Genomic DNA, 17,861 nt, shown 5'->3' on the forward strand with positions numbered 1-17,861 from the left:
GTCTTTTGCGAATTTCTCACTCTCTTTTCAGAGCTCTCGTTCCCTCTTTTTGAGTCCAGGTGTTTGTCTTTGCCCTTCTCTCCCTTACTTTCATTTTTCCCCCCCTCCCTTTTTTTGTCGTCTTCCCTCTTTCTCCAGGTATGTCTTTGTTGATGTTACGTATTGATGTTTGTGTTTTGTCATTAGTTGATACAAAATGTTGACCATCCTAACCGTTATCTCCTCTCTCGCTCCCTCTATCCCAGGTACGAGGTGCTGTTTGCGCCCCAGCCTCCCCCAGCCACATGCCAGTTCCTCTCCAGTGTTGAGCTGGCCCTCCAGCACCAGGCGGCAGAGACCAACACGCGTGTGCTGAGGCAGGCGGAGCGCGTCAAGGCGGAGGGGACCAGCACACACGCATGTGAGGAGCAGCTTCAGGAGATTGAGCGCTGCATCGGCGTGTTCCTGCACGAGAACCCGGAACAGGGATCGCCAAGTCTGGCCGGGATCATAGCCTCGGCCCTCTGCGCTCTCACCAGGTGTGCGTGCGTGCGTGCCTGCCTGCCTAGGCTTGTGGACGAAACTCCCTGTGACTTTCTCACCAGAGAATGTGTGTATTTAAATCCCCTTTTCTCCCCCCCCAGACGTAACCTGGTAATGGAGGGGGCAGCGGCCAGCGCTGGCGAGCAGCTGGTGGAGCTGACGTCGCGCGACGGCGCCTGGTTCCTGGAAGAGCTCTGCAGCATGAGCGGCAACGTCACCTCCCTCAGCCAACTGCTGCAGCAGTGCCAGCTCCTCCCCCACGACCTGGATCTCCCATCGCCCGCAGAGACAGCCCAAGCAGTCTACCTGTCCAACGCTGTCTACACCTGCCTGCAGGTGTGTTTGTGTGTGTGTGTATTTTTACACAAAAGTGTGCGTCTGAGACCTGGGTTGAAATAGCATTTGCTTTAGCCTGTCTGGAGTTCTGTCTGAGTAGTACCTTTGGGACTATTCTATTGGTCCCATTGCACTAGGCAAACTCAGTGTATTTGAAGTATAAGTATTTGAAAATCAGAGCCTTGTTGAATCTGGTGTCTAATTTCCAGGCTGGATGAAAGTCTGCAATTATTCACTCCTCTCTCTCCCTCCATCTCCAGGAGCTGAACACCAACTTCCGTCAGATCATCTTCCCAGAGGCGCTGCGCTGCATGCTGAAGGGCGAGCCCACTCTGGAGACCATGTTGGCGGAGCTCGACCAGCTGGTGGACCAGTGCTCTGATGGCCTCTCCCTGACGGGGCTGGCCGATGCCCTGCATGCCCACCTCCGCAGTGCCGCCATGGGCCTGGAGGAGGAGCCCCGCTCCCACTGCCTCCACATCACCAGGTAGGCTGGGAGGGGTATATTTGTGGATTTTTTTTATTTTTATTATTATTATAAAAGACATTCTCATTGTACTTCCGAGAGCTCAACCCTCTCTTTCAGCAGTAGTAGTGTTTAGAGATGCGTCAAGGTTTTAACACTCTTTTTTTCTTTGTCTCCCAGGATGTTGCGCGCTCAATACTCTGAGCTCATTCAGCCGCGCAGCATGGACGGCCCAGGGCAGGAAACGCCAAAGATGTCCGCAGGACAGATGTTGTTGGTGGCCTTCGACGGCATGTTCGCCCAGCTAGAGACTGCCTTCGGACAGCTCACCGAGAAGGTGAACACACGCTTGAGCTTTTTTCTCTACGGTTACCGCCTGTGTGACAACAACAACAAAATACTATACAGATTAGTATATCAAATTCAAGCACTGTCCTTCTCTCTTCTCTCTCCCCATCCAGCTGAGTTCCATGGAGGTGCCATCAGCCTGGCGGAAGGTGGACGTGATCCGGGAGGCGAGAGCGGCGCAGGTGCACTTCTTTGACAATGCGGCCCACCGGCAGGTCCTGGAGGAGGTCTTCTTCCTCAAGAGGCTGCAGACCATCCGCGAATTCTTCAGACTCTGTGGCTCCTTTGCCCAGACCCTCTCTGGTAAGACCACTGGACCCTACTACTGTTAAAGGGGCATAATGTAGAAATATTACTGAAAATGTTTATTTTGAGTCAAATGCCTCCTTTGTCTGTCTACAAACTCTTCCTCATGTAATGTGAACATGGCAACTGACCATAAAGTGTTTTCATAAGATATCTGCATGATCTATCAACCCCTTCCTCTCCTCTCCCTCCCCTCAGGTACGTGTCCCCCAGCGGGCGAGGACCCCCCTCCCTCCAACGGCCCTGTGGCTATAGGTCTGGCGAAGCCCCTGTACCGGGGCGCCCCGGCAGTGGCTGGGGGGCTGGTGGCGGTGGTGAGCGAGGAGCAGATGACGCGGCCCATCAAGGCCTTCACGGCAGAGTTTGTGCGGCAGATGCTGATGGGGCTGCCTACCCAGGCTCTGGGGCTGGCGCTCTGCAGCGCCCTCTCCGCCCTGGGCCTGGACCTCATCGCCCAGGTGGAGGCCAAGGACTTTGGGGCTGAGGGCAAGGTAGGGTGGCGATAGGGCACAGTAAAAAATCTACTTGAAGTCTGTCAAAGCATGTGAATATTTTTTTAAACCAAGCCTTTTTCTAGATTAATTGTTCATTGACCTCATCCCCCTGGCTCATGTTCAGTATAGTACTACGTCACAAAATGCTTTGCAAAAGAAAATAACAATCTGTATTTTTATCCTTTACGAAACGTCTTCTCTTTTGTTGCAGGTGTCTCTGGACGAGCTGTGTAAGAAGGCGGTGGAGCAAGGTATCGCTGGGGGCCGTCTGTCCCAGCTGCTGCTCAACCGGGCCACAGTGCTGGCCTCCTCCTACGACACAGCCTGGAAGAAGCTGGACCTGGTGCGCCGGCTGGACGCCAGCCTGGACGCCTGCAAGGTCAGCCTGCAGAGGACCCAGCTGCACATCGCCATGTTCCAGGTGAGAGGGAGGTGGGGAGGGGTGTGTGTGGGTGTGATTCCAGCTGTACATCACTGTATTCCAAGTAAGCGGGGGAGAGAGGTGTGTGTGTGTGTGTGTGTGGGTGGGGGGGTTGAAAGATCCTGACCCTGGTGTGTGTCTTGCAGTGGCAGCATGAGGACGTGTTGGGCGCTAGGACTCAGCCCATGAGCGTGAGCCCTCCACCCCGCTCCATCATCCTCAGCAGCATGAAGAAGAAGCTCTACAAGCTCAGTCAGGACGAGGCCGCCATCGCTGCTGTACAGGTCAGTCCCGCAAAAAACATCTCTCTTGGCTTTAAACGCTTTAAAGCAGTTACGATCTAAACTTATCATTTAAAACTGACATGAAAATGAAAAATTGCTTTCTTGGAGCTTTTTCAGTGTGGGTCGTCTCTGTGTTGATAAAATTCTAATATTGATATAAAATGTTAATAATGGCATTGAATAAGAACACTAGACTATTGGTCCTTCTGACTTAGCTTGAATTGTGGTGTTTTGTGTGCTTTGATTTCTCCATGAAATGTAATATCTGCTCTCTCTCCCTTCTGCAGGAGAAGTTGGCGTCCCTAGAGGGCAGCATTGAGCAGCGTCTGAAGTGGGCAGGGGGTGCCAACCCCGCCCTGGCGCCGGTGCTGCAGGACTTTGAGTTGACCATCGGCGAGCGGAGGTCCCTTGTGGCCAGAGAGAGCCAGCGCACCAGCCAGGTACGTGTTTCCCAAATGAATGGTCAGTGCAGGAACCCCAAGGAGTTGGGTGAAGTTGCTGCCAATTTTGCATTCTTCCCTCTAATTATTACAGTTAGGAGGATTTTGAGACCAGGAAAGCTGATCCTACATCTGCTTTCACTTATTTTGTAGTTTATTCAGATCCGAGGTGATGAAGGAAAGGAGGCGAGGGAAGGGAAGGAGCACTCATGGACTATTGAGACGTAATCCATGGTAGACGCTTTGTAATTCAGCAAAAGCTTTTATTCACTGTTGTTATTTTCTGTTCTCAGGTCACGTTCCTGTGCTCCACCATCCTGAACTTCGAAGGTCTGCGCACGAGGACCCCTGACGCGCTCAACATGGACACAGCTCTGTTTGAGCTGCTTAAGCGCTGCCAGCAGACTTGCTCCTACGCTGCCCAGTTCAGCACCACTGTGTCCCCACTAGAGCTGCAGCTGCTGCACAGGCTGGTGAGGTCTCACCCTCATCTTGGTCCCCTAAACCCCATTGTCTTGCGATAGGAATGACAACTATGTGAGGCTCGGAGCCTCTGTCGACCTCTCTTGTAGGACGTGGAACCGATCTGAAGATTAGAAAGCATCCGCCATGAATTAGATCCTAATTTGTGATATTCATGCGCCCTCCCATTACTTTGTATGGGACTGCTACTTATGTTACAAAACCATGAGACCAATGATACCATGATATCAATTGTTGGTTACTGTTTGTCAACATTTATTTATTTATATGAACTGTTACATTTGCACAACTGAGAGAAAAGCACCTGATTTGTTTCATGTGAAATGTGACTCTCAGTTGATTGCCTCACTGAATAATTTATGCCTTCATGAACATTTCCACACTAAATATATGGTTCATCTTCAGCCACAGATTTTTTTAATTTCTAATTTCAAGGTCATGTATCTAAGACTTTCGCTGGAGAAAGGTGTGAACACATTTTGACAGAAATTATATGTTTCAGTTATGAGTAGCCTTGTAACCAAGGTAACGATATAACAGCACATTTTAGCTAGGCTTTTGATCTTTCCCATATGAGCGTTTTCAAGATACGAGACCAACCATCATGCTATCTGATGTAAGAAGATGCCTAAGCCCTGACTATGACTCTTAACCCGAGTTCTGCACCACAGGTCTTTAGATGGCGACTCGCTATGCCTACTAAACAGTCTTCCATTTCAAACACAGCCTAAATGTGTGTGTCCCCAGACCCCAGCTTTGGACCTGCCCATTGGCAGCCCTGATTGGCTGTCGTACGCCCAGAAGAACCTGAGCCAGGAGCTGTCTTCCCAGAGAGCGGTGCAGGAGGAGCGTGAGCAGCAGTTGGACACGGCCACAGAGACACTGCAGCTGCTAGTGGACTCCATCAAAGGCATACTGTCCAACCACAACCGCCAGCTGGCTGATGTCAAACACCTGCTACGCGCCATGGCCAAGGTATGAGCTGTGACACAAACACACACACCTGTTACTATTTACACTGCTCCACAGATCACCTCACATTATCCCATTTGTGCCGAATGCCGCGCGACACAACATTGCATCTACCGCCGGTTGCTGCGTTGCGCAACTCTGAATCTACAGCTGGTTGCTGCGTGGCGCAGCATTTTTGATTTGTCGTAATTTTCATGAGTGCAGCATATAATGCACTGTCATTGGTTCAAATGCGTCGCGCAGCATCCGGCACAAATGGGTTATATGAAACACAAATATCTCTCTCAAACTCTTAGGACGAGGAGAATGCGCTGGCGGAGGGGGAGGAAGTGACCTACGAGGGCAGCGTGCGGGAGTTCCTGTCGGATTACAAGGCGTGGCAAGACAATGTGCAGATTGTGCTGTTCACAGTGGTACAGGCCACAGGCCAGCCACGCAGCCAGGAGCAGGTGGAGCTGCTGCAGGAAATCCCTGCCACGCTGAAGGAGCTGCACGCTCAGAGCCAGAGGTGTGTATGGACACGCTCGTGCACATACATACACACACGCGAGCACTCACTCCATCACAATCAATGAAGGAACTACGTATACAGAGCTGAGAGGTACACGCACATTACACACCTGCACACAAACACTCTAATGGAATCTTATGTTCTTGTCCTCACCCACAGTGTGTATAACGGGCTGGTGGGCTTTGCATCTCCGCTGGTGACAGAGAGGGGCAGTGACTGTGCAAGCCCCACCTCTACAGCTCAGACCAGCTTTGCAGCAGGTATGTCCCTTTTGAGGGCCGCATTCTTACAAAGCAGCATGTTATGGCTGGGAAGTCTTTTACCGCCACTTGCTTTGAATGAAATCTCCCTCATTTTTTTTGTTCTTCACATCTTTCTTTTGTCTCTCTCTCTCTCTCTGTTTTACCCTCTTATTCTTTCTCTCCCTCCCTCTAGCAGTACGATGCAGTGGGGTTAAGACCGAGCCGGACTCCATGTCCCAGAATGCACGCAAGCCCCTGCCCCGTAACCTGGGCACCCCCGCGGACACCCCGCCCAGCACGCTGCTGCTGACCAGCAAAGGCCTGAACCCCAGCCCCAAACGGGCCGTACGCGACCCCAAAACGGGACGAGGTACAATAGACGGGCATTTGACTCAACATCACAGATCTTTCATCATGGGCTAGTCTGACGTGCTGATAATGTGTTTGCGTTGCAGCTGTCCAGGAGAGGAACTCGTACGCGGTGAGCGTGTGGAAGCGGGTAAAAGCCAAGCTGGAGGGGAGAGACGTGGACCCCAATAGGCGGATGAGCGTCACAGAGCAGGTACACGACACGGCTCCTCCAACGTTGTTCTTATCTAACCTCATCTGCTGTTTTAGGGCATCTCTTGACAACCCAAATAGATGGAGCATTTATACCATAATAGGTTGCTTACCTGCTTGGTGATTTAGGCAGTTTAGCCTTTCCCTTGGTACAAACATTTCCTACTCCTTGCCTGAACTCTATCATACCCCCTACAGGTTGACTACGTCATCAAAGAGGCCACGAACATGGACAACCTGGCCCAGTTGTACGAGGGCTGGACAGCCTGGGTGTGAACGGCGACTCCGGTAGATCTCTTTGGTCCAGCGAAGGGTTAGACATCCACCAGAATCCACCGGGTCTGGGGCGAAGGAGCCGCGCAGCACCCGTGCCGCACATGAGGGGGGAAGGGGGGCGGACGCCTAGACTACCCCCCCCCCACACTCCTGGGGCACCACCTGGGACCCCCGTAGCACAGCTGCACCCACCCCCGGCGATCCAGCTAACACAACGCTAACGGGTCTGCACCCGTCTCCTTAACGGTGTTTAGGGGGGAGCTGTCCGGGACGGGGAGGGGGGAGGGGAGCAGGGGGGCATGATGACATGGCCCCCCTTGCTTTGAATAACCTTTTCCCCCCCACCCCCACAATCCACCACCAACCTCCACCCACGATTACCACCGCCCCTGTTGACCAAAAAAACGACAAACACGATTGATGGTTCGCCACAGGGGGAAATTCAGCAGGAAATGGAAAGACCTTATGTGGGCGCACGCCTGGGTTCATTTACATCCTGTCCCTTTAAGAGCAGAGAGTTGAGTTACCCAGCATGCTGTTGGGTTTGGACCTCTTAGTGGGGTCGGGAGAGGGGCGGAAATCCAGGTGCCGCTCCTATTTTTTGAAATCTTCTCCCTGATGGTACAGTGATTCTGATTGGCCAGTGGCAGATATGCGTGCTATGTGATTGGGCAGGTGTGGCGTGGGGTGGCGGGAGAATTTGTAGGCTCAATGGACTCCATCCGAAGCCTGGGAGAAAAATGATTTCAGGAAAAAAAAAGACGGTGTAATCAAGACTTTTTTTTTCTCCTCTAAACATTAATCGTAAATGAAGAAAAAAAAAATGAAACTACTTATTTTACACCTCTTTAAAACGTGTATCACACAAGTTCACATTAAAAATTGATTGTCAAGTGGAGATGGTTTTTGAATGTCTTAGCACTGTGTACAATGTGCTTCAAGTTAATGGATCCTTTTGTCTGAAGTTTTTTGGGTTGATTTGTTGATGGACAGAGGACAAAGTAGGGAAATATTTAAATTCTCTGAGCGATGAGACCTTGGAGGGAAAATCTATTTCTAACCCCTTTTCTTAAATGTGCATCTTTAATCTCTGTTGTGTACCGTTGGCTTTTTCTCCCTCTCCCTTCTTTGAAAATAACTTTAGACTTAGATTGCTGCCTTTTTTGACTTGCCTGTGAAAAACCTTCCTGATATATATCCTTCCTGATATGAATCCCCCACCCTTCTAGCTTGCGTTTTACTAATATTGACTTTCTAGTTTTACATTTTTAGTGGGAGAAAAAAAAAAAAGTTAAAGAAAAGTGATGTTTTTGGTGATGGTGCAAACTGTTATTTCTTAAAGATTTTATTAGATTTTGTTTGATGCCAAATAAACTTGGATTTATACGGTCCTCTGTCTGTTTTGTTTATTGACAAATGACTCTAAATGCACATTGGATTTGGGGTATTGTGACAGCAAAAGGAGAAATTACTGGAAAATAATCGGTCATAAACTGGGGGTCTTTTCTTAAGCATTCAGCCTTTACCTGTGTACATTCTATGGATTGATGTACATAGAACATTTATAATTTATATTATAATTATTACATTTCTATGGTAGCTCTAACACTCCTCCTTGAGAGCCTGAACCAGCCAGGAATGCATTTCTACAGTCCTTGAGGCAAGTTTAGGGCTGCTGTGTCAGCCAGCTTGTCTTTCACCAAAGATGCTCTCTCTTTGAAGGGTATTGTACTGGATTTTGTTATTTGGTGACAAATGAATGACGTCAATATCCAGTAAGAAAAAATGAAATCCAGCACAGTGACCCATTCAGGGCCTGAGTAATGGTCCCAATCCTTGCTGGTAAGGAGATAATCCAATAACAATCAAATACAATAAATTAAATTGGGTTTGGCTATCCAGAGTCATGTTGTTCACTCACATGTGATATGAGTTTCCCCTTATGTAACACATGTTTGAATCATAAAATATGTTAATCAATTAATGTCAGCGGAGTCATTCAACTCTGGCTGAGTGGTTTTTTATCTTCGGAGGCCTTTGGATAGGCTGACATGCACTACATTTCCAATAAAGCCTTGCCCTATGACGCAGAATTTGGGATAAAAACATCCTGCCAAACGTCCGTTAGTTTGTGAACTGCAAGAGCGAGAGAGTAGAGGGAGGCGTCTGCTGCACCCCGGGGCCGTTTTAAAATTGCCTTCAAGATCACCGAAATCCTGAAAACCTCGTAGATTAACACAATTGCTAGCTATGGCTGATGGAGACAACAAAAGTGCGAACATGCTCGTAAGTATCACATTTTCGACTTGTACAACATGTCAGCTAGCTAATGCTATGCAGCCTCTGGCCGAGGAAGCGAGGCCTTGTTCCTTCTGTGTTCGCTAGTACTAGCCAGCTGTCGTGTCAAACGTATTTAGCTAAAGTCTATATCGTGTCAACGCTGGATGACGAACAACATACACTTTATAAGGAACACCTGTACACCTTCTCATGGTGGAGGTGGTGTAATGGTGTGGGGAATGTTTTCTTGGCACACTTTGGGCCCGTTAATACCGAACAATCATTGCTTGAATGCCACAGCCTATTTGAGTATTGTTGCTGACCATGTGCATCCCTTCATGGCCACAATTTACCCATCTTCTAATGGCTACTTCCAGCTTGATAATGCACCATGTCACAAAGCAAAAGTTGTCTCAAACTGGTTTCATGAACATGACAATGACTTCAGTGTTTTTCTGTGGCCTTCCCAGTCACCGGATCTTAATCCAATACACCTGGTAGAACGGGAGATTCACAGGTTGAAAGTGCACCGTAAAAATCTGCAGGAATTATGTCATCATGGACCAGAATCTCAAAGGAATGTTTCCAACATCTTGTGGAATAAATGCCACGAAGAATTAAGGCTGTTTTGAGAGCAAAGGGAGGCCCTACCCAGTATTAGTATAGTGTTCCTAATAAAGTGGTCGATGAGTGTACATTAGCTAGCTAGCATTTAATTGACGCGGACTGGCTCGGAGGATTAGCGAGTGGAAACAAACAAAGCGCTAATCTGGCCATCTGCTAAATTAGCACATTTAACGGAACATTAGATCCCTAAAATAGTTAGACTCAGAGTAAGAGTTCGTAAGCAATGGTTCATTGTCGGCCTAGTTAGCTAGCGTGGCTATATCAATAGCTAATGCCATCAGGTACAGGATTCTGTACTAGTTGGGTAAATTGCAGGTAGTTTATTAATTGAAAGGCTCTGCTCCTGTGTGCTTCACCTCTTTAAAAATTAGCTAACGACTGCTAGTTAACTGGCTACTAAAGTGTGCTGAATGTAGTTATAACGTTAGGACACATGACGTCGCGTCATTCGGTGTTAAATTCTTTAATACGTAGTGTCCATTAATTTGATTAGCCAAGAATATGGCCCTGTCAACCACGATGTTGCATAGCAAGACAAACACGGGTGAAATGCGATGGTATTACGCTAGCCTCTGTATGCTATTGCTAGGGAACTAGGCCATGTCAATAATATTTTTAGTTGACTTGATTGCTGCCTTGCCATATAACCCTATAGTCTGTTAGTCACCGTTAGACTGTGAACGAAACGTGCTGCTGCATAACAAAGTCGTGGAGTCCTCAATAAACAGTTAAGGCCCTGGTTGACCGATTGTGCTGCTCTTGGAAGGAACTAGCTGCGTGGGGACGGCCCATGCCAGTACAATGCGGGATTCTTCCTCTGACTCTAGCCATCGACAATGACACAACTGTACTCAAGCCTTTTTTGAACGTTAAATGCTGACCAGGTTAACTGATGGTGTTCAAAGGCAGACACAGTGGTTCTTATGGCATTAGCCTGGAGGAATTAGCTAACCGGTGGATCGTATTTCTGTCGTTGTCTCTCCCTGCCTTGGATGTCCTCCCTGACACTAATGCAGGCTGATATCTCTGTCGGGCACAGTCTTGCTTTATCTGATCTCGCCACCCCTAGCAGAGGGAGTGCCACATGTCTGTGTGCTCTCACACAGAGTACTTAGTCATCCTGTTCAACTCATACTGCAGTGAGGGCGTGTGTGCCCCTGTGCGCCAGCCAGGGACTTGTGTTCTATAGGGCAGCCCAGAAGGAGACATGACTTTTTATCATGTACACATTTGAAATGTAGACTACCTCCCCCCAAATGTCTATTATACAGCCTGAACAGGCACGTGGGAACATTTAGCCATGTTACGTTTTCCAGTGATTGCTAGATGGGAGGACCGTGACAACAAAAGATATTACGCACCTGTTCACCATGGCCTAAAACTGCGACTTATTCCCCTACTGTGAACTGCCACTCACTATTCCCTGTTTTTATGCTGTACTTGTCCTATTGCTGTTTGCCGCCTTTTTTTTTATACCCTGTGTTCTTGCTGTCCATGTCTTGTTGCTATTTTGTCCTGTTATGTTTGAACATGTTGCATGTCTTGTTATCTCCTTGATTTTAATTGTACTTTCATTGCACTTTTAATGTATTTTTAGTCTACTGTAAGGTGACCTTGGCTGTCCAGAAAGGCGGCAATCAAATAAAATGTGTTGTATTGCTCTTTGGGGAGATTTTGGGGTCTGATCAATTTTGCAGGCTTTCCTGTCATTTCTGACTGGCCCCTTGTTCCCCTTTCTAACCCCTGGCTTCTCTCTCTCTCTCCAGGCCCAGGAGACTGCCCAGTTGGAAGAGCAGCTGCAGGGCTGGGGAGAGGTGATCCTGGCTGGGGACCAGGTGGTGCGCTGGGAGAAGCCATGGTTCCCTGGTGCCCTGATTGGTGTTACCACCTTGATCTTCACGTGAGTCTCACATACATGTAGACTATACATTAGTCTTTTTCTCTTTTGCATACATGCGCACACATTCAAATGCATGTGTATATATACACCCACATACTCACCTTTCTGTCTTATACAAGCTCCTCTCTCCCATGATCTCATTGTACAGCCCTCTCCTGTGCGGATACTAATGTCACCATTTCTCTTCCCACCAGACTTACCCTCTGTCCCTATCACTGGTTTAATGTTGCCAGCCTGCTGTCACACTATGGGGGGGGGAAAGGGAGGGGAGGAGGATATTGGAAATGCCGGCCATTGGTGTTGCATTAATTATTCATGACAAACTCACAGGGCGTTTTTGCCACTAGTGTTGCTTTCCTTGCTAACCGTAACCCCTGTTTTGGTAGAAAATGGGAACAGAGGGTGTGTATTCATCCACATCATCTGTGCTATGATGCATGTTGTTCATCTTCTCTCTGCATTAATTGGCCTGTGTATTATTGACCCTGCTTGCAAACCAGATGTCAATTTCTCCCACCTTCCTGTATTCACTTATCAATAAAGGTATTTTTTAATAATGGTTTTGACTCGAAGAGCAGCGAGCAATCTGAGTCACTCTCAGATGATGCCTGACTTTCTTTCCCCCCTCTTTATCCTGGCAGGATGATCTACTACTTGGACCCATCTGTGCTGACAGGGCTGTCCTGCACCGTCATGATCCTGTGCTTGGCCGACTACCTGGTTCCCACTCTCGCCCCCCGAGTGTTCGGCGCCAACAAGTGGTGAGGGGATTGAGAGAGAGATGGGGTGTTGGGATGGGTGGGGGTGGCTGGGTGAGGGGTGTCATCTGAGGTTAGCATTACCAAGTCCTGGGTAAGAACAGTTACCCCTGACAACATCTGTGCAAACCCAGTTTTGTGGCAGGCCTGGTGGCAAGGTTGCTTTTTTTGTTGCTGATATCAGGTAATTTATGATGGTGGCTCTGAAAATGCAAAGTCACTCTGGGCCAATTTTCATCAACAGCTCTGGGTTTGTGCTGTACCCAACTACCAAGATGTACTTTGTTCTCAGACACTGACTTGGGCTCATTAGCTGTGTTTAGTTGTATATTATCCCCTCTACCTGTTGAATGTGAAGCCAGTTGACATTTCCCATCTCTCAGGAAGTGACTTGTGGGAAGCCCTCTTGCTCTTAATGAGAACCAGACATCCAAGGCAGGATTGAGTGACAGTCTGCAGTTGCTGCTGCCGCTGCTCGGTATCTGGTGTCAGTAGCCTTTAGCCTGACTCAGCAGGTTGTCTGTCAGCACCAGCAGGCCTTACCCCTTTGCCCTACTATACCTTCCACGTGGACTGGAGCACACAGGCACACCATGGTGGAAACCTGGGGCGTGTTCAAGACCTTTATAGATTATCAATGGTTCAAGGAGGTGCAATTATACAGAATGCTCGCATATTCAAAAACAATTGTGGAATGGCTATGGTTGATTCTACCCCTGTAATGTTAAATGCTGGCCTGAGTTTTGTGAATGGGGTTAATTCGGCGTAAAGGTTTCTATTTTAAGTCAGGAACGTGTAGAGGATATTTGGTCTGTTCAAGACTTATTTGATGTGAAACTCGGACATGTTATTCTCCTGCAAGACAGCTAGACTAGAGCAACAGCCAGTAACCACCCCCCCAAGGCTGGGCCAGACACACAGCCAAGAGATTTTATTTTGGTGTCTGGCAAAGGCCTCGTCTCACACTCTCTCAGTGAGACCTGTCATGGTCTGGGGCCTGAAATAAGTAGTGGTGGCTAAGCAGAAAATGAAGGGCACTTCACTTCACTTCCCCATCTCTACACTCCCCCCCCACCTTCCTTGTCCAACTGGTGTGCTTGTCAGTTGAGATTTTGGGTGTGTTTTGAATCTCACTGTTAACAAGTAATGGAATGTTATTGGACTGGTCTGGATGCATTACTACATTGACAATTGCTAGTAGTTTAGTACACTGCTTGACTGACTACACTTGTCCATTGTGTGGTCTCATGAGCAAATGGTTCTGAAATGCAACACTGCACACTTGTTTAAAAAAAAAAAAGAAGAAAAAAAAAAAAAGGCAAGCTTAGGCAATACCTCTTGTCTTGTGAAATCTCTCACTGGCATTGCGTATACCTTTCTTCCCATTATGCAGGGCAGAGATTCAACATAAGTTGGTTAATGTGTGGTTTCCACTGCATTCCTCTCACCAGTAGTCATGTCAGATTAGTAATTAACTTTGAAAGGGTGCATTGATGTTTTGAAGTGGGGGGGGGGGCCTATTATGTTTAAATTCTGAGGAAGTTAATTGAAATTGTAGTTCAAAGCCGAACCCTGCTATTATTGTACATCCTGAACTTGACGAATGTCTCGTCCCCGTCTCTGCAGGACCACAGAGCAGCAGCAGCGTTTTCATGAGATCTGTGGCAACCTTGTGAAGACCCAGCGCCGGATGCTAGGCTGGTGGAAACGCCTCTTCGCCCTCAAGGAGGAGAAGCCCAAGATGGTACGCACGCATACACAGGCCAAAATGGTTTCTGTCCCTGTTTGAGTACTTGGGAAACGCACCTTTGTTACTTGAAGTAATCATTGATCTGACCATGTTGGATCAGTCAAAGCCCCCTTTTATTTTTTATATATATATAAATCTGATCTCAAGATCGTTGGTTACCACAAGAAAGGGAGAATGCTTTTGAATGGTATTCAAACTGGGCCTCTGACAAATGGAGAGCCTCTGATTAAATGTAGTACATTACATATGGGGTCTCTAGCCACAGATTAAGAAGCATGACATCTTTTAAAGGAAAGAATAATGGTTTAGTTTTGCCCCCTTCAAGGCCATTTATTGCATAACTCGGACACCCGGAGCCCTGTACACTCTGAAGTTGTACAGTACGTTAGTGTCGCTGTCTCATGTTATAATGGGGCCTTTCTCTCAGCAGCAGATATAGATGTGACCTCTGTCAGCTGATTCTCCCTGCCGCAGCTTCTCGATTTAGCCTGCCATAAACTGGGCTGCATTGAAGGCCAAGCTGTAATGACTCAAATTGATTTCCCTCTGTATATAATGTTCCTGACTCTCTCCTCGTCCTCATGCAACATGCCTTTTGTCCCTGTCCATTCTCTCCCATAGTACTTTGCGTCGGTGATCAGCAGTCTGGTGGCAGTGGCCTGGGTCGGACAGCAGGTCCACAACCTGTTCCTCACCTACCTGATTGGTGCGTATAAAGATAATGACTTAGAACAGCACATGTTGTATGTAACCCAGTTTAGATTTTGTCTGGTTATACATCCACTGTAGTTGCTGGAAAGAACAATGAAGGGTGAAGGGATGATATCAGAGCCAGCAGGGTACGGGTTGGCCCTGTAGTACAGTATGCACAGCCCCAAAGTGGTCGCTCTTGCTAGCTGCAAACAACTTACTTGCCTTTACTACATGTACTGTACGCTATGTGCATGCTGCCCTGCTGACGTTCAGTTGTTTGTTGTAGAAGTGAGATGCGTTTTCCCAGAATTGTGTTGATTTTGACTTGCCTGGACTTAGGGGGAGGAACATTTAACAACCACTTTTGCTTTATCCTGCCAGTAAGTGTGAGGTGAATGTGAGCTTTGTCATAGCTCCTGAGTTTCTACAGTAAGGATGAGCAGTAGGCAGCAAGGAGAGTCAAGTGAATCTCACCCTGTAGTCTGTTTAGGACCTTTTCCAAATATGAGTGAAGTCTGACTCACATTGGTAAAGTCTTCCATTCAAATGTGTTAGTTTGACTTGACATTTAACCTGACCAGAATTCTGACTAGGTGAGAAAAGGCGGGGGTGAGAATATACGAGGGCAGTGTGTCTGTGCAGTGTCAAGTTGGACGAGGAAGTGCAATTCTGACAGCACATCATAACATGACTGCTAGTGAAATCTTCAATAACCCTATGAATTCTCTTTGAATAATCACCACGTACCACAACCATGAACTGAACATATGTGCAGGCAATAGATCTCTGAAATACCATGATTTATATCCTACCACAGTCTCCACAGCGTGGCATATAGGGCTTTTCCTGATTTCATTAACGTTTTCTAGACGCGTGTACCTGAGAAGTGCCTCGCACAATGAAGGCACTTGACGCTTCATACAACGTAAAAACTGTGTGAAGACACATTTGATCCCCTTAACGCGAAAGTTATTGAAAGGCACTGATCAGCAGCCGTTCAAAACTGATGCCGTCAAACACACTCAGAATCTCACAGGAAGTTGCTGTTGGGTTTTCCGCTTCCTTTTAGACAAACAGCGTCATCTCTATAGCGACTACAGCACTATGAACAGGGGTCTCAGTATATAGGCCATGAAAGGAGGCCACTGTCTGTCTCTGCAGAAACAGCATGTCGTATTAGCCTCTTTGCTTTGGTTGTAGTAACAAGGTCTTGTTCTCTGTAGTTTCATTTAGTGCGCCAGAAGACATTCACCAACAATGGCACCCAGTTTGTACATGATTTATTTTGCGTAGTGACTTAGTGACGTAGTGACTTAATTTGGTTAATTGCTGGTTGGTCAGAGCACGTTTGGTTTTATTGACGGATGACCTTTCATGCTTTGTGCATTGTTATCCTTCAACTGTAAAGGTGCCATACCACTAATCTCTTATCCCAGGTGGCAGTTTAGCTTTATTATGACATCTTGTTATTCTATAGCCTGAATGCTTTAGGCGTGTTGCAGTTCCCGTAGTGGTGAAGTAGATTCATTGTTTGCATAAGCTTGAAGATGCCTTATGAACCCCATGCCAATCAGTTTAATCTTTATTCGTTATTCCCAGGGACTGTGACAGGTGGTGAATCACACTACACACCAGTTGGACCTGTTTAATTGTCAGCGTCAATTCTTTTGAACATGGGGCAGAAGAGGAGTTTTGACTTGTGTAGTTTCCCAATAGCCCTTGAGTGATGTAATTAAGGACAGGCAGGGAGGGACTCGAGGAAGAGGCCAGGAAGTAGGCCACACACTGCCAATTGTTTCACAAGGTTCCATTCACTGCTGGGGGTGCATCTCAATAGTCTATAGTGGCTTCCTCTCCTTGTCTGTCTCCTATCTGCACTGATGGCTTTCACCAAGCCTGTATCACAGTGCCGATCAAGGAGATGAAGCTACGTAAGACCATTGACATGGTCTCTGGGTGTTCCATTTGGCTCCCAGTGTGTATGTCCTTCCTAAGAGTCTTTGTTCCTAACGCATCTAATCGTTCTTCATCTCAGTGGAACCAGCAGCCTCTTATTTTGTCCTTTCAAGCATGGTTATCTTTGTAACTGACTACTCTTGTTTCCTGTCTCTCCTCAGTGAGCTTCCTGCTCCTCCTGCCCGGGCTGAACCAGCACGGTATCATCAGCAAGTACGCCGGCATGGCCAAGAGGGAGATCAACAAACTGCTCAAACAGAAGGAGAAGAAGAACGAGTAAAAGAAAGGACGTTGAGAAGAGGAGGATCTGCGAGATGGACGACGAACGGAAGAAAAGTTGATTTTAAAGAAGAAACGATACGTAGAACAAAAGTCACCTGCTTCCTCAGTTTCGGCACAGAGCAAGACCAGTTTCACACGCTGAATTGAATGACTCTCAAACCCTCTCACCAAACCCATTCACCTGGTTGGGGGGGGCTTTCTGAACCCCTACGCATGCGATCACCACATTGGGGGTAATTTGTTCAAATTTGATTTCACCCATGTTTAAGCTCACAAACACTTCCACACACAGGTCTTGCCCTTTTTGTTTCTCTAGCACATGTATACACGTTTAAGATGCCAGTCAGTATTAAAAAAAAATATACTTTTTTTTTTAAGCCATTCTCTCTTCTCTTTTTTTTTGCCAGAGAAAGCGACAACTACTGAACCGAAATTTAAATACCCTCACTGTCCTCAGTTTCTCTCTGAGGATATTGTTCATGTAATGGGCAGTAGCCTCCATGTTTTGAAAAAGGCTGGGGAAAACGACATGTTACAACAGTTTACCTTTTTTAGCTTTCCGCTTCTGTTGTTTTTTTAATATTGCACTGAAACTGTAGAAGAAACTGGAGTAAAAACAGACTGTCTTTTGGTGGTGTTGTATGTGCTAGTGTGAGGGGCAACTGGTTTAGACCCACTGCTGTAAACGCTGCTAGCTGGACCCTCTATGGTCCTTTAGCTCTCGCCTACTCCCTTCTCTCTCTAACTCCTGGTCTGGGGTGCCTCTTATTGTAAATATGACTCCCTGTCAGTCTATCTTTATGTGTTGTGTTGTGTTGTATCCTTTGCCTAAGCTCTATTCCTGACCTTTAATTTCAAATCTCCCTTCATTTCACCTGTTATTCTTTCTGAGTTCTCTACAAAGAATTAATAAAGTCTGATTTAAATTAATGTTGACATTTTGTTTTCCTTGT

At 47.2% G+C, this 17,861-nt stretch overlaps 2 protein-coding genes across 3 annotated transcripts in view; both read left to right on the plus strand.

The window, feature by feature from the left end:
* smg1 (SMG1 nonsense mediated mRNA decay associated PI3K related kinase) overlaps positions 1 to 8,053 on the plus strand; it is a 30,616-nt gene extending 22,563 nt beyond the window's left edge. For both annotated transcript variants that reach the window (XM_083677736.1, XM_083677737.1), the window contains exons 49-64: positions 246 to 518; positions 624 to 858; positions 1,119 to 1,345; positions 1,505 to 1,661; positions 1,786 to 1,975; positions 2,177 to 2,469; positions 2,684 to 2,893; positions 3,040 to 3,177; positions 3,465 to 3,617; positions 3,911 to 4,090; positions 4,848 to 5,075; positions 5,369 to 5,580; positions 5,743 to 5,843; positions 6,019 to 6,195; positions 6,281 to 6,387; positions 6,585 to 8,053. In XM_083677736.1, the coding sequence (XP_083533862.1) occupies positions 246 to 518; positions 624 to 858; positions 1,119 to 1,345; positions 1,505 to 1,661; positions 1,786 to 1,975; positions 2,177 to 2,469; positions 2,684 to 2,893; positions 3,040 to 3,177; positions 3,465 to 3,617; positions 3,911 to 4,090; positions 4,848 to 5,075; positions 5,369 to 5,580; positions 5,743 to 5,843; positions 6,019 to 6,195; positions 6,281 to 6,387; positions 6,585 to 6,662 (2,959 nt within the window). In that variant the 3' untranslated portion in view covers positions 6,663 to 8,053. The remainder of the gene's footprint in view (positions 1 to 245; positions 519 to 623; positions 859 to 1,118; positions 1,346 to 1,504; positions 1,662 to 1,785; positions 1,976 to 2,176; positions 2,470 to 2,683; positions 2,894 to 3,039; positions 3,178 to 3,464; positions 3,618 to 3,910; positions 4,091 to 4,847; positions 5,076 to 5,368; positions 5,581 to 5,742; positions 5,844 to 6,018; positions 6,196 to 6,280; positions 6,388 to 6,584) is intronic.
* Positions 8,054 to 8,803: 750 nt separating this feature from the next.
* On the plus strand, positions 8,804 to 17,384 carry arl6ip1 (ARL6 interacting reticulophagy regulator 1). Its single transcript, XM_083677105.1, has 6 exons — positions 8,804 to 8,948; positions 11,336 to 11,469; positions 12,111 to 12,230; positions 13,854 to 13,971; positions 14,599 to 14,683; positions 16,788 to 17,384. Exons 1-6 carry the CDS (start codon positions 8,913 to 8,915, stop codon positions 16,904 to 16,906), a joined length of 612 nt encoding a protein of 203 aa, XP_083533231.1. The 5' UTR covers positions 8,804 to 8,912; the 3' UTR covers positions 16,907 to 17,384.
* The last annotated feature ends 477 nt before the right edge of the window (positions 17,385 to 17,861 follow it).

Source organism: Argentina silus (assembly GCF_951799395.1).
Source record: "Argentina silus genome assembly, chromosome: 9".
In the NCBI taxonomy this organism is placed as follows: domain Eukaryota; kingdom Metazoa; phylum Chordata; class Actinopteri; order Argentiniformes; family Argentinidae; genus Argentina; species Argentina silus.

Excerpts from the sequence above, each read along its gene's own strand:
- arl6ip1 (XM_083677105.1), top strand. The coding sequence starts at position 8,913 with ATGGCTGATGGAGACAACAAAAGTGCGAACATGCTC. Across the intron at positions 8,949-11,335 it reads ACAAAAGTGCGAACATGCTC|GCCCAGGAGACTGCCCAGTT; the intron begins GTAAGTATCACA and ends CTCTCTCTCCAG. Across the intron at positions 13,972-14,598 it reads AGGAGGAGAAGCCCAAGATG|TACTTTGCGTCGGTGATCAG; the intron begins GTACGCACGCAT and ends TCTCTCCCATAG.